Below are 16,347 nucleotides of genomic sequence, written 5' to 3' on the forward strand. Positions count from 1 at the left end.
AACTCTCCCGCTCCCTGATATGTCACAGTGCATGAAGCTCAGATTCCAGGTCATCAACTTTGAGCCTGAGTTCCTCAAGCAGCTAGCACTTGCTGCAGATGTGGTCACCAGGAACCACAATGAGGTTCACCAGCTCCCACATCATGCAGCTACAGCACATCACATGATCCTGCAACATCCCTACTTTATTTAATTAGCTGTAATTTAGTAACTTTTTATTCAACCACTACAAAAGCCTTACCTACTACTTACCTGTGCTTCCCGCCAAAGCCTCAAGTTCCCACTTCTACACTGGTCCACTCACACAATGGCCGCTCGCTTTAACCGTGCTTTACTTTTATTTGCCCCTGGTAATGAATGACAAATCGATTGGTCTGCTACTAATACGTGGGGCCCTGCAAAATGCTCCATTTTTAAACTCTTCTCCTGACCTGTGTAAAGTTTTCTCTCTCTGCAAATTGACTGGTCTGCCACTAATGCCAATTTATTGCTCCTCTCAAGTGATCTTCTGGTCCTAATTTGGGCTATAATTTCAGCACCTTAAATCCACTATAATCTCTAAACAGCAGAAAGATCCAAATGAATGAGATTAAAGCTGAAAGCACAAGGTACTTTGCACAGTCACATATATTAAAAAAAGTGACAGGATGCTTCTGTGATCAGAGGAAGACACTTTCAGACCCAGATGTGGCATCTCCTCAAATCATCACAGCAAAGACCAAATCATTTACAAATGTCAACTAGTATAGTCTACCTTAAGGACTAGTTAAAGTAAAATACAAACCAGTAGTTTTGCTTGAGCTGGAAGTGCAATTTGTTCCCTTTGTCCATTCGGATATCGCAGCATCAAACTTGCTTTTGGTCCTATTTAAAGAGAATAACATAGAAGACAACATTATATTCATTACTCCATGCAAGTCTGCATAATGTCTCTCAGTCCACACTGTGATTCACTTAGCCATTGTCATGCTGTATTAGCCACTTTCACCTTGGAGATGCAAAACGAACTTGGGAAACATATACAATATACAATTCAACCCTGTCACCTGTTGACCCTTTCATTCCAGATCTGCTGAATCCTTCAGCACCTCTGTAAACTTGCATAAAAAGAACAAGATCTTTAGTCCATGAAGCTGCAGCAGAATTAAAGACACAAACTCTACTGGCATAAGGGTTAATTCATGTAGCAGAATAGTTAATGTACATCTCAACTGGGGTGAACATGATATTGATTAATAGGCTAGCACAAGTCCAGTTAACGCGTACTAGTTGAGATAAGATTGACGGTCTCCTACGTTCTTCTTTATCTATGACAGAATCAAAAACTAATTAAATTCAGTATGCATTTCAATCTTTGATTAGAAAATCACATTACCTCTGATACATATACATATAAGCTAGCAAGTGTATATTTCAAAAGGGTTGAGGAAGAAAGAAACTCTGCATATTGTTCCAAAAGATAATACAACTTGCCTAACATGATACACTCCCTATAAGTTCACTTCAAATGGCCTTTTCTGTCTTGTATTCTATCATTTATTGGTTCTAATATCTAACCTAAAAAAAAAGAAACAGGTCAGCATTTCTCAAGAGCATCAGAATCACTTTTGCCAAAATGTTGCTGGTATCATGTTTCAAGTGGCACACTGGATCACTTACAACACGCTGGAGGAACTTAGCAGGTCGGGCAGCACCCGTGGAAAAGATCGGTCGACGTTTTGGGCTGGAACCCTTCGTCAGAACTGTGTATTTTGTGCTTACGATTTTGTGTTTGTGTTAACCTTCTGAAGACCCATGATATTTATTTTTTTAAGACATGCATTTCACATGCTGAATGAATTGTACTCCACAAAGTAGATCTGACCTTGAATGGAACATTCTACAAAAGGCAGTGGATTCGGCACTGTACGTCACGGATAAAGCCCTCCCAACTATTGAGTACACACTCATGAAACATTGTCACAGGAAAGCAGCATCCATCATCAGAGATTCCCACCACCCTAGGCCATGTTCTTTTTTGCTGCTGCCATCAGGTAGAAGGTACAAGAGCCTCAGGACTTGCACCACCAGGTTCAAGAACAGTTGCTACCTCACAACCATCAAGCTCTTTAACTTTCAGTCACTTGTCCATCCATTGAGATGTTTGCATAATGATCTCACTTTATCTTGATGTCTCATTGTTATGTACGTGTGCACTGCTCGCCCATGATCTTGTTTTTGTTCTCTCTCAACATCGGTGTGCTGAACCGCTGTCAATCTTCATCTAGAGCACTGGTGGGCCGCCCCTTTGTCAGAACTATTCCAATCAGAATTTGGAGGGTGCAATTTTAAAAAGCCAGCATCTGAGAAGAGGGGAGAGAGCAGCTGGGGAGAACTGGCCGGTAAAGAATCATGTTAGTTTTTGTACTTACAAACCTGTAGTCTTTGTGTTCTGACCTGTGTTTTTGTACTGCAGATTTTGGTTTTTTGATTACTCCTTGGATTTGGTTGCGCTGGACAGCCTGAGTCTGCCTTGTCCTTTTCCCGTTGTAGCCAGTGCACGGCACTGACAGTGGACTTGTTTTAATGTTGCTCCCCTGACACCCCTAGCCAAGAGCCATCAAGGGAACACAACATAAATTGGGGCCTGTCCGGGATACTTCCTGTTGGAGTCAGTTTCTTTTGTAAAGGGTGAGTTTAAGTTATTTTTTTTCTTTTGAGTGGACACCATGATACTAAGGGTTCTCCAGTTAAATTAGTGTGTTCCAGCTAGAGTGTGTTTACTCTTTCCATCGGAACACTAGTTTGTTATTTTGCTTTGTTACTTTCTACTTATTGTTTTGGAGGGTAATCCTGGGTGGGGGTATGCTATCGGACAATTAATTCAGGATTACCAGGGCATTGTTTAATGACGTGCCTATTAGAACAAATGTGTTGGAGCATGACATTGTTGCGAATGGTATGAAGCTTATTAAGCAGCATGTGTCCTGTGAAGCCCAGTAAAAGAGTGTTCATTCAGCAATCCTGCTCAACCGTGGGCCAGCCCATCCTAGCGCTAGTCCGTGGAGTTCCCCCTGAATCCTGGTGCCCAAGAGCAATGGGACTGCCCGCTTCTGCACAGATTACCTGAAAATATATGCTGTTATGGTGCCAGACTCATTTCCACTGCTGCATATGGAGGATTGCATTAACAGAGTAGGTTCAGCTAAGTTTGTCAGTAAGCCCTACCTGCTAATAGGATATTGGCAGGTCCTGCCAACTCCTTGTGCCACTGAAATCGCTCCATTTGTTACTCTGGACCATTTCCTCCAGTACTCTGTCATGGCATTTAGAATGCATAACACACCCACAACATTCCAGTGACTTGTGTTCCTAGTTTTAGAGAGGGTGCCTAACTGCCAGGCTTATTTAGATGACCTAGTGGTCTATTCTGCTGACTGGCCATTCTTCAACGTGTTTTCATGCGTTTAAATGAGGCCTTGTTGACCTATATTTCGGCTAAGCGTGACTTTCGGAAAGCTTCAGTCACTTATACGGGCAAAGTCATTGACTGGGGTCCAGTGCGTCCAATTGATGTGAAGATTGAGGCAACACATTTCTTCCCTGTGCCCGATACAAAGCGGCAGCTCCAGCGCTTTTGTGAATGGCTGGTTATTATCGATGTTTCCATCGAAATTTCTCCATAGTGGTGTCCCCTTTTACTAGCCTGCTGAGCTCTTCCTGTGAGTTTGCATGGAGCTCAGAATGCCAGGCGCCGTCTGCGCCTGTGAAGATGCTATTGTGTCGCGCACCTGTTCTCAAGCCCTTCAAGCTGGAGGTTGATGCCAGTGCTATTGCAGGAGGATTATAACGGTATCAACCACACCGTTAGTTACTTTTCCAAGAAGTTTAATATTAAGGGAGCAAAAATATATTTCAGACACACTGTCTTGATCCATGAGTAAGTGTTATTTTTGTTGTAAAGTCGAGGCAAGTTTGTTATTGTGGGTGAGGTTGTTACGTGTGTGCGCCTGTGTTCTCTCTCTTCATCCAGCTTCCATTGTTTCAAATGTGCCGAGCTGCTGTCAATCTCCATTTAGGGCGCTGCTAGATCTGCCCCTTGTCAGGATCACTCCAATCAGGATTTGGAGAGTGCAATTTAAAAAAGCCGGCATCCGAGAAGAGGGCCGCTGGGGAGAATCGGCCATTAAATAATTGCATTAGTTTCGTATTTACAAACTTCTAGTCTTCGTGCTCTGACCTGTGCTTTCGTATTACAGATCTGGGCTTTTGGGCTACTCCCTTGCATTTGGTTGCCCCTGATCACTCCGTAAATACCGCAAATATATTACAAATAGGACCACCTGTGTCAGCCTTCCCCTTTTCCCATTGCAGGTAGTGCACGACACTTGTTTTTCTGTTGCTCTCCCGACACCCCTAGACGAGACCCAACAAGAGGACGTTAACACTCATGTTCCCATTATTTATTGCTATTTATTTATATTTGCATTTGTAAAGTTTGTCTTCTGCATTTTGATTGATCTTTCATTGATCCTGTTACAGTTACTATTCTATGGGTTTGCTGAAAATGCCCACAGGAAAATGAATCTCATGGTGACATATAGGTACTTTGATAATAAAATTAACTTTGAGCTTTGACAACTACTGCTAATAAAATGTAGTTGAGGAGTTCACAGTTTCAGATATTAAACCGAAGCCTATCTGTCTATTGTCGAATAAGAGGATAATACCTTGAGCACCACTTATCCACATTGAAATAGCACTGAAACAGACTAATTGGTCATTCATCATCTCAGTGGTGCTGTTGTATCTCATGTAAGCAGCACCTATAATTGACAATAGATTTATTAGCTTTTAAACAAGTCCTAAGATTGTGAAAGATGACATTATAGGGAAGCCCTTCTTCCTGCTATCAAATAGCTCATTCCATATGTTGTGTAGTACCTTCCAGGCACATTGCCCAACTGGTACGCAGGCTGGACACACTATGCAGTGAGCAAGCTGGGATGTGACACTGAAAACAGTTGGGCTATAACTGGAACCCAATCAGGATTGCAAAATACTGTCCTTCAAATAAGAAGGCTTTTCTGTACTTCGACTTCTGTTATTACAAGCGGTTATCTCTGAGGTAATGTGGCAGGACTTTCAAAGAAATAGTAATGCATTCAATGAATCACATCTTTAAAGGAAGCTATGCACAACAAGAAATATTTGGCACATCAAGAATTTTTAGACAAGTCAAATACGTTCTTTGTGATTCATGGTCATTTGAAGCATTTTCTCATATCCAACAGCTTGACCAGCTGCTGATGTGCACAAACCATAACTTCAGACCCAGTGCAGAGAAACTTGGGATATCAGATAAAAGTTTATCTTTCTCAGTGACAGACAAATAATGTTGACATATAGAGATCATATCATCTAAAAGCCACACAGTAAAGCATGCTAATGATACAGTGGTTGGCCACAAAGTAAGCTTTGGAGATTAGCATCTGAAATTACATTAAGAAATTATATCAATATGACTAAACTATGGCATATGGATTCCAATGTAGGCAAACACATTTCACACTTAAAATGGATAGAAGTACTTTCTACATGGTGAAAAGCCAGACATAGTGAAGGCCATAGAAGGATGGGAGTCCAAGTACATAGATTGAGGCATTTTATACCTGCAGAACTGAAGTAAAAGGTAGTAAAAATTATATCTATATGAAGTTCTGATCAGACTACACCTACAGCAATGAGAACAATTCTCAGGAGCCTTTAGTTTTGTTAACTAAAAATATTTTGCAAAAAGAGAAAAAGATATATATAAAAATCATAGAAAAGCAAAACCTTGTTAAATGTCTGCAGGTGAAGAATTCTTTGTTCTGTTCTGATGAAGGATTTGCGATCAAAATCATTGATCTCTTTCCACAGATGCTGCCTGACTTGTAGAGTTTTCCCAGTACAGGTTGAAATCCTACAGGTTCAAATTCTAAAATCTGAAAACCTCCTAATTCCAAATTTTTTTGAGCACTGACAAGACGTCACAAATAGGAAATCCATAAGATGCTGGGAAGGTTCCCAGACAATGCACAGGTCTCTGCGCATCAGAGGTCAGAGACCATTCTGAGACCTCACACACGGAATGTAAAATAGAAAAACACTGCATAAAGTAAAACATGAAAATCTTGGTCATGTATCGTCAGCATTGGAGTGAATACATGCCACTTAATGGTACACTGATCATGAAACAAGCAAAGACAAACAGAAAATTGAAGGTAGTTAGGAACATTCAGCAGGCAGGTTGCAGAAATTTAAGGCACGGCATTAAATTTTTTTTTTAAGTGTCTGCTGATGAAAATCTAACACCAGAACAAATATATGATGCTGATTGTTTTTATACCTTACACAAAACATGAAAAAAATACAAATACTGTAACCTTTTAATCAAAACACAGAAAGCCTGCCATTGGTTGGTTGTTGTTCAACAGCTGATTCCTGATGCTGTTGTGCTGCTTTTGATACCCTACACACATTCTATTTTCATTTAATGATATGTAATCATTTTAGCTGTAAGTACGTGTGATCAACAAGTGTAAGACAATGACTGCTTACCAGTAACACAAATTCAGGGTCAGAAGACAATCCCAAGCTATCTCATTATATTTTCTAAAATCTGAAAAAGTCCAAAATCCAAAACACTTCCAGCCCCAAGTATTTTGGATAAGGGGTATTCAACCTATATTTAGTACAGGTGTCACCCGCTTTTCGAACGTTCGCTTTATGAAATCTCACTGTTATGAAAGACCTACATTAGTTACCTATTTTCGCTAACAGAAGGTGTTTTCACTGTTACGAAAAAAGGCAGCACACGCCCCGAGCAGCCACTCCTCCCCTGGAACTGCATTCTAGCCGGCTTTGCTTAAACATGTGCCTGTGAGCAGCCGTTAGCAAGATGAGTCCTAAGGTATCGGAAAAGCCTAAAAAAGCTCGTAAGGGTGTTACACTTAGCGTAAAACTGGACATAATTAACTGTTTCGATCATGGTGAACGAAGTAAGGACAAAGTGAGTTTGGCATGTGGAAGTTGATGAAGATGATGTTGAAGAGGTTTTGGCATCCCATGACCAAGAACTGATAGATGAAGAGCTGATGCAATTGGAAGAGAAAAGGATAACAATCAAAACCGAGTGCAGTAGCGAATGGACCAAAAGTGAAGCTGTCCAGGAACTGAACGTGAAGCAACTGCGTGAGATTTTCGCTGCGATGATAAAGTATGACTTTAATTTTGAAAGGGTACGTCGGTTTAGGGCATATTTGCAGGATGGTTTGAGTGCTCACAAAGAACTATATGATAGAAAAATGCGTGAGGCTAAGCAGTCAAGCAAGCCTTCCACATCAGCCACAGCAGTCGACGAACCTCGACCTTCGACATCGAGGCAGGCAGAGACAGAAGAAGATGACTTGCCTGCCCTGATGGAAACAGACGACGAGATGACATACCAGTGTCTCACCACCCCAACCCCCCAGGCTGCAGACCGATACTTTGCCGCGGAGAATGCAGCGGTAGCCAGGAAGCACCCAGCACACCTTTAAGAAAAAAGCCGAAATAAACAAGCTAATTAATTAGGTGCCGCCCAGCACGTAAATGTCGGCCTAGATCAGAGGCGATGCATCGGTATTGGCCGGCAGCCTGGAGGGTGGGAGCCACTGCACCACCCCAACCTCCAACAATTCAGCTTAACCATCATCAGCGCTGTCTTCCTGATTCCAGTAAGTGATACTACACTGTACATACATTATTTCTACTTCATATAGGTTGTGTATTTTTATGTGTTATTTGGTATGATTTGGCAGCTTCATAGTTTAAAGGTTACTGGAGAGCACTTGCACTGTGTTTCTGCCCAGAGCACTTGCGTGAGATTTTCGCTACGGAGAACAGTGCGGCAGTGATTGTAGAGGAGTATTTCTACTTTATATAGGCTGTGTATTTATCATATCATTCCTGCTTTTACTATATGTTACTGTTATTTTAGGATTTATGTGTTATTTGGCATGATTTGGTAGGTTATTTTTGGGTCTATGAACGCTCACAAATTTTTCCCATATACTGTAATTGCTTCTTCGCTTTACGACATTCCGGCTTACGAACCGTTTCATAGGAACGCTCTACCTTCGGATTGCGGGGAAAACCTGTATTGTAATTTCTGTTCTCATTGAATAATTTGAGTTGATTACTAGTCTTACTGTTAAAATAGTGAAAAAGTTAGAAGCTAACAACCAAAATAGCAAAATATTTTATCCAACTACCAAAAGATTTGTGCCATAGAAAAGCTTATAAAACAAAGACTTTAAATATAGCAGGGCAGATTAGGAGGTACAGGATCAATGCACTTAACCTAGGAATCCCGAGGGCTAAATAAATCCAGAATTTAAGGAAAATTAAAGCATTTAGTTCTTTCCTTTTTAAGTAAAAAAAAATACTACTGAACTGCTGTTAAACCATGCATGATTCATTATCATTTGAAAGTGGAAACTTGCCTCTAAAAATTCACCCTTGGTTTAAAGACTTCCTAATTTGCAGTTAAATGCATAATTAAGGTGCACATGAAAAAAAGTTACCGCGTTTACAAATACTGTACGTGGATGCTGATGCTGGACTTAATCTATAGTACAGGTTGTGATTTTGCTGCAATTAATCTTCTATCAAGATATTAAGCAGAAGAGATCTCACTTGTGCTATCTTCAGAGTCATGAATTGTACATAAGAGTGCAATTTCAAAGATGTCAAGAACAAATTCCAGATGAAATTTATTAGGTAAAGTTCCGACTAGTTTTATTGCGGCAAATACATCTGAACGAGCATCAAAAGCTTTCCAATCAAACTGCATACCAAGAAGTCTGTCTGACTCTCGTATTTTGAAACAATGCGATGAAGACTATGCCCATAAAGCTCCTTCAGTGTCAGTTTACCAAATAACATAATCCACTATAATCCATTGCATCTTGGTTCGGGGTTGATCTCCATCACTATAATCCTCTCCAAACTCTATCATATATTCATAACTACCATTAATTTCCAAATATAAGAGTGTCTTCAAGGAACTCTAACCTAGATTCTTACAGATGGCTTTGAGTGACCCCGTTTCCATCCAGGGGGTCAGTGTGGACATGGTGGAGGATTACAAATACCTGGGGATACAAATTGATAATAAACTGGACTGGTCAAAGAACACTGAGGCTGTCTACAAGAAGGGTCAGAGCCATCTCTATTTCCTGAGGAGACTGAGGTCCTTTAACATCTGCCGGACGATGCTGAGGATGCTCTACGTGTCTGTGGTGGCCAGTGCGATCATGTTTGCTGTTGTGTGCTGGGGCAGCAGGCTGAGGGTAGCAGACACCAACGGAATCAATAAACTCATTCCTAAGGCCAGTGTTGTTGTGGGGATGGAACTGGACTCTCTTGACGGTGGTGTCTGAAAAGAGGATGTTGTCCAAGTTGCATGCCATCTTGGACAATGTCTCCCATCCACTACATAATGTACTGGTTGGGCACAGGAGTACATTTAGCCAGAGACTCATTCCACCGAGATGCAACACAGAGCGTCATAGGAAGTCATTCCTGCCTGTGGCCATCAAACTTTACAACTCCTCCCCGGAGGGTGAGACACCCTGAGCCAATAGGCTGGCCCTGGACTTATTTCATGGCATAATTTACATATTACTCTATTTAATTATTTATGGTTTTATTACCATTTAATTATTTATGGTGCAACTGTAACGAAAACCAATTTCCCCCGGGATCAATAAAGTATGACCATGACTATACAATTACCATGAGCTCTGGATAACTGATCAACCAGAAGCACAAAATGTTCCAAATTAATATACAGCAAGTAAACTACCTGGTCAGATTTACCTTTCAAAAAAAATTATTAAAGTCTCCAGTGACAAGTTCAACAGCATAACTGTATTTTGCATTTTTAAAAATCATCTTATAATGAACAAGCCCTTGATTAAAAACAGGTTTAATCTTTTTCTTGGAATTCAATAAAATTAATACAAATGTATAGAGATAGCATTAATAATAAAGTAAGTGAAGCTACATTTCCCATGAAACTTTTTACAGCTATTTTACAAGAGATTAAGATAGTCTATTTTGGAATGAGATGCTGGCCATTGCTCATTGTTAGCTCCATAAATTGAATTCTTATCACAATTTATTGCATCAGTATCCATACTGCAGGTGGTTTGCATATCATTCAAATTATACTTGAACCAATCAAGAATGTTAATGAGCAAAACTGCTTTCTCAAAGGCATGGTCTGTGCATTTGGAATTGCGGGCTAATGAAAGACAATTCTGATGCAAAAAGAGCTTTGAAAAAATTAACTGGGGTACTGGTAGTCAACCACATTCATCACATCATGAAACAAAGTCAGCCACATCTGTTACATCATATACCAAGCAGATGCAAAATAGCGCAAGTTCAAAAGCATCAACAATAAACAAATAAGCTAACAGCTAAATATCAGACTCAAAATGTTTCTATTTGCATATTACTTTACTTTATTGTCGCCAAACAATTGATACTAGAACGTACAATCATCACAGCAATATTTGATTCAGCGCTTCTTGCTCCCTGGATTACAAATCGATAGTAGATATTAAAAATTTAAATTATAAATCATAAGTAGAAAATAGAAAAGGGAAAGTAAGGTAGTGCAAAAAAACCGAGAGGCAGGTCCGGATTTGGAGGGTACGGCCCAGATCCAGGTCAGGATCCGTTCAGCAGTCTTATCACAGTTGGAAAGAAGCTGTTCGCAAATCTGGCCGTACGAGTCTTCAAGCTCCTGAGCCTTATCCCGGAGGGAAGAGGGACGAAAAGTGTGTTGGCTGGGTGGGTCGTGTCCTTGATTATCCTGGCAGCACTGCTCCGACAGCGTGCGGTGTAAAGTGAGTCCAAGGACGGAAGATTGGTTTGTGTGATGTGCTGCGCCGTGTTCACGATCTTCTGCAGCTTCTTCTGGTCTTGGACAGGACAACTTCCATACCAGGTTGTGATGCACTCTAGAAGAATGCTTTCTACAGTGCATCTATATTATTATTTAAATATTACTATTTAATTTAATTAAATTAGCGAGGGTTTTAGGGGACAGGCCAAATTTCTTTAGTTTTCTCAGGAAGTAAAGGCGCTGGTGGGCCTTCTTGGCAGTGGACTCTGCTCGGTTGGACTAAGTCAGGTCATTTGTGATATTGACCCCGAGGAACTTAAAGCTTTTGACCTGTTCCACTTGCGCACCACCGATGTAAATTGGGTCGTGTGGTCCGCTACTCCTTCTGAAGTCAACACCCAATTCCTTCGTCTTGCTGATGTTAAGGAATAGGTTATTGTCTTAGCACCGTGCCACCAGGTTCTTAATTTCCTCTCTGTACTCAAACTCATCATTACCCAAGATATGGCCTACAATTGTTGTATCATCAGCAAACTTAATATATTGAGTTCGATGGAAACTTGGCTACATAATCATGGGTGTACAGTAAGTACAGCAGGGTGCTGAGTACAAAAACCAATGCTTTGAATTTTCAGTGAAATACATAACTCTTTGCACAATAATATATCTTGCAATTGAAAAATAATATCTGCGGATGCTTTAAAGTATGTTACAAAACATTCAGATAAATATAATGGAAAAGAGCATTTTATTATGATAATGGATGGCAAGAAGAAATACTCTTTCCATTTTCTATACCACCTATCCATAAAAAAATGAGGTTGCTATTTTATTGGTGGTTCATTAGCTTCAGGTTGACCCCGAGTACTTTATAGTTGATGTGACATTTTGACAATCACCCATTGCAGGAAATTTGGTGACCAATTATTGACAAAGTTCCCATTAATGCTAATATAGTAGTGACCAAATAATCCGTTTGAGCATAAACATCAAGAGAAACATGAAAAACCATCACTGTTGTTCTTCAAAAAACAAACTACAAGAGCAACTTAATTAGGTATAGGAGTGAAATCTGGTCTGGCTTTCTGCTGTTGTAGCCATCCACTTCCAAGGTTCAACGTGTCATGCATTCAGAGATGTTCTTCCGCACACCACTGTTGCAATGCATGGTTGAGTTACTGCTTCCTCCCTGTCAGCTTGAAACAGCCTGGCCATTCTCCTCTGACCTCTCACCCACAGAACTGCCGCTCACTGGATATTTTATGTTTTTCACACCATTCTCATTCTGTTGTGCATCAAAATCCCAGGAGATCAGCATCTTCTGAGATACTCACATCACTCTGTCTGACATCAATAATAATTCCATGGTCAAAATCACTGATCAGATTTCTTCCCTATTCTGATGTTTGGTGTGAAGAACAACTGAACCCCTTAACCATGTCTGCATGTTTTTATGCATTGAGTTGCTGCCACATGATTGGCTGATTAGTTATTTATTATATATTTATTGATTAAAGATACAACACAGAATAGGCCCTTCAAGCTGTACCACCCAGCAACCCCAACTACTTGATTCTAATCTAATCACAGGACAGTTTACAATGACCAATTGACCAACTTGTTACCTCTTTGGACTGTGGAGGAAACCGAAGTGCCCGAGTAAACCCCATGCATTCCATGGGGAGGATGTACACACTCCTTACACATGATGCGGGATTAAATTCCGAACTCCGACGTCCTGAGTTGTAATAGCGTCGCACTAACTGCTGTGCTACCTTGGCATCCTTAATGTGTAAATATGTGTATCAGGTGTGTAAAATTGATACTTCTGGCTTCACCAGTTCAAATAACCTGGTCACTATTTCAGGTACATCCACCAATCTCTGGATTTATGTACCAACAAAATTTGGCAGGCAGGTTGGTCAATTCGTAATCAGGCTTCAAAATGATTAGTACAGAAAGTGAAGCTATGCAGCCCACCTTTTTGTGAAGACTAGTCTTCCCTTCAGTATCCAGAAGACGAATGAACAGTAGGTGTTGTGTATAAAATATGCCCTTTAGTAATTATAATTGTGACAACTGTTATGTTTTGTCACTCCAAAACATTCAACTGAAAGGAAAAGACAGGAGTCCAAAATGTGAGTTTAACTTAGTTTTACTTTAAGCAAGGCGTACACGTTATCGGTGGTCGCATCACAATGTATGCAATTCATGTACTGAATTATCTAAACGAACAAGAATGCTTAATCAATCAATCAATATATATACCAGATTACTCTAATATCACTGAAATATTAAATACACACACTCCTCTTTGCTTAGCCATAAACTCTAACTCCAATAGAGAATGAATCTCAGCTATATACACATTATATAAAGTAACTACTATATACAGACATCCAGAGCATAGTAAAGTTTAAATTGTCCCATTGAGGCCTAAAAATTTAATTTCTGTAAAGGATTTCTTACTCTTGCGGATTAACTTCCTTCCTGACAAGGAGTATCTCTCTGCTTGGCAGATGAGACTTGTGGGTGTGAAAACAATCTCAGGTTTCGGGCCCTCCTCTCTGCTGGTCGCAGGAGTTGACTCTGGGACTGCAGGAAGTGGCCCTGACAGCAGTAGCACCTTTCTTCTCTAACAATTGATTCTGCTCTCCTCCACTAATCGATGTATCGTCTCCAGATGATATCAAACGCAATCTCCACAGTGTAGGAGAGTTGTCCAGGTATCTTCTTAATCTTTCCAAGTATCGACTTTTGATCACCTCTGTAGTCCCTCACCGGGACTGCTTGTCCAGGAGTGAAACATCAAACCTCCTTCTTTGTCCTGCATACCCCTTCTCAGATTGGGTTTGAGGAGATCCAAACGTAAACACAAGGGACGACCCTGGAAAAGCATAGCTGGTGAGTTGTTAGTTGTGGAGTGCGCCACATAGCAATGTGCAAGGAGGAAATTGGTAAGTTTCTGATTCAGTGTCAGTGTGGTGTCAAGAAAACAACCTCTCCCCCACCGTCGCAAAAACAAAGGAGCTAGTTGTGGACTACAGGAGGAATGGAGACAGGCTAGCCCCTATAGACATCAATGGATCTGAGCGTGAACGGGTGAGAGGGTGAGCGGGTAAACAGCTTTAAGTTCCTCGACATAAACATCATCGAGGATCTCGTGGATTTTATGTACCGGCTGTATGGTGAAAAAGGCACAACAGCGCCTCTTTTACCTCAAGACGGTTGAAGAAGTTTGGTACAGACCCCCAAATTCTAAGAACTTTCTATAGGGGAACGATTGAGAGCATCCCGACTGCCTGTATCACTGCCTGGTATGGGAACTGTACTTCCCTCAGTAGAAGGATTCTGCAGAGAGTGGTGCGGACAGCCCAGCGCATCTGTAGACGTGAACTTCCCACTATTCAGGGCATTTACAAAGACAGGTGTGTAAAAAGGGCCCAAAGGATCATTGGGGACCTCAGTCACCCCAACCATAAATTATTCCAGCTGTTACCTGTTGTGTTCTTCATACGTACTGTGGGTTACTAAGAACAAACCATATTCTGGAAGAATAAGAACTAGAACTTTTAATTACAACAGCAAACAGCAACCACGTTTCTTACAGCCATGCTTTCTAGATCATTCTGTCATTTCTGCGCATGCTCCCGACTCTGTCCAATCACGTTCTTACACGTGACACATGATATCACCACACTACCTTCTGGGAAACAGTACCGCAGCATAAAAGCCAGGATCAACAGGCTCCGGGACAGCTTCTTCCACCAGGCCATGAATTAAGCAGTCTGATGCTACTGTATTTCTACGTTATATTGACAATCCTGTTGTACATAATATTTATTATAAATTGCACATTTGAATGGAGATGTAACAAAGATTTTTACTCATCTATTTGAAGGATAAAAGTAATAAAGTCAATTCGATTCTGCTGACATTGCTTGCAGTGTGTTCTTTTGTCCATAGTCTAAACTTTCCACTAAGCCAATTAAGAGTCATAGGGTCATATAGAATGGTACAGCACAGGAATGGGCTCTTCAGCCCACAATGTTGTGCTGAACCAGTTAAGGAGTAACCCCCTCCCCCCAAAAAAAGCTAATCTCTCCTTTCTAGACAATGTCCCTATCCCTTCATCTACATTATATTCATGTGCCTATCTAAGCGTCTCTTAAAAGCTTCTAACATATTTGCCTCTACACCATACCAAGCTGTGCATTTGAAGCATCCACACCCTGAGGAAAAAAACTTACTCCTCACATCCTCTTTGAGCCTACCCCCTCTCACCTTCAATGCATGCCCACTCGTATTAGATATTTCAACTGAGAAAAAGGTACTCCCTGTGTACTCCATCTCTGCCTCTGATAATCTCATAAACCTCTATCAGATCTCCCCTCAGCCTCTGCCACTCCAAAGAAAACAACAACGCAAGTTCATCCAATCTCTCACGATAGCACAAGGCAACATCCTGGTAAACCTCTTCTGCATCCTCTCCAAAGCCTCAACATCCTTCCTATAGTGGGATGAAAAGAACTGTATGCAATACTCCAGATGTGGCCAATCCAGAGTTCTATAAAATTGTAACATAACCTCTTGACCTTTGAACTCAATTCCTCGACTAACAAAAGCAAGCATTTCATAAGCCTCCTTAACCACCCTATCAACCTGTGCCGCCACTGTCATGGAGCTATGAACTTGGACCCCAAGATCTCTCTGCTCAGCAACACTGAAGGGTCTTGCCCTTAGCAGTGTACTGTCTCCTTGCATTTTCCCAACCAAGGTGCAACATCTCACATTTATCTGCATTAAACTCCACCTGCCATATCTCTGCCCATAACTGCATCTCATCTATATCATACCATATTCTTCACCAGTCTTCTACACTATCCACAACTCCACCAATCTTGGCATCATCTGTAAACTTAATAACCCATCCATCTCTATTTTCATCTAGGTCATTTATATACATCAGAAACAGCAGAGATCCCAGCACAGATCCCTATGGAACACCAATTACACAGCTCCAGTTTTAATAAGTCCCTTCGGCCACTACCCTCTCTCTTCTATGTGCAAGCCAGTACTGAATCCAAACACCCAATTTGCTGCAGACCCCACGAATTAGCTTCCCATGAGGGACTTTGTCAAATGCCTTACTAAAATCCATGTAGACAACATCCACTTCTACCTTCTTCAATCTCTCTCATCACCTTGTCAAAAAACTCATCAAGTTGGTAAGACACGACCTGCCCCGCACAAAGCCATGCTGGCTCTCCCTAATTAGGCCGTGGGGTTCCAAATGCTCATACATCCTATCCCTAAGAATTTTCTTCAGCAATTTCCCTACAAATGATGTGAGGCTCACCGGTCTGTAGTTCCCAGGATTCTCCCTTGTTCCCTTCTTAAACAGAGGTACAATATTAACCACTTGC

At 41.0% G+C, this 16,347-nt stretch overlaps 1 protein-coding gene across 1 annotated transcript in view; it reads right to left on the minus strand.

Moving 5' to 3' along the window:
* ubxn7 (UBX domain protein 7) overlaps positions 1–16,347 on the minus strand; it is a 128,897-nt gene that overhangs the window by 19,344 nt on the left and 93,206 nt on the right. The window contains 1 exon segment of the mRNA XM_063046174.1: positions 785–864. Within this exon segment, the coding sequence (XP_062902244.1) occupies positions 785–864 (80 nt within the window).

This window comes from Mobula hypostoma, chromosome 4 (genome assembly GCF_963921235.1).
Source record: "Mobula hypostoma chromosome 4, sMobHyp1.1, whole genome shotgun sequence".
Taxonomy (NCBI): domain Eukaryota; kingdom Metazoa; phylum Chordata; class Chondrichthyes; order Myliobatiformes; family Myliobatidae; genus Mobula; species Mobula hypostoma.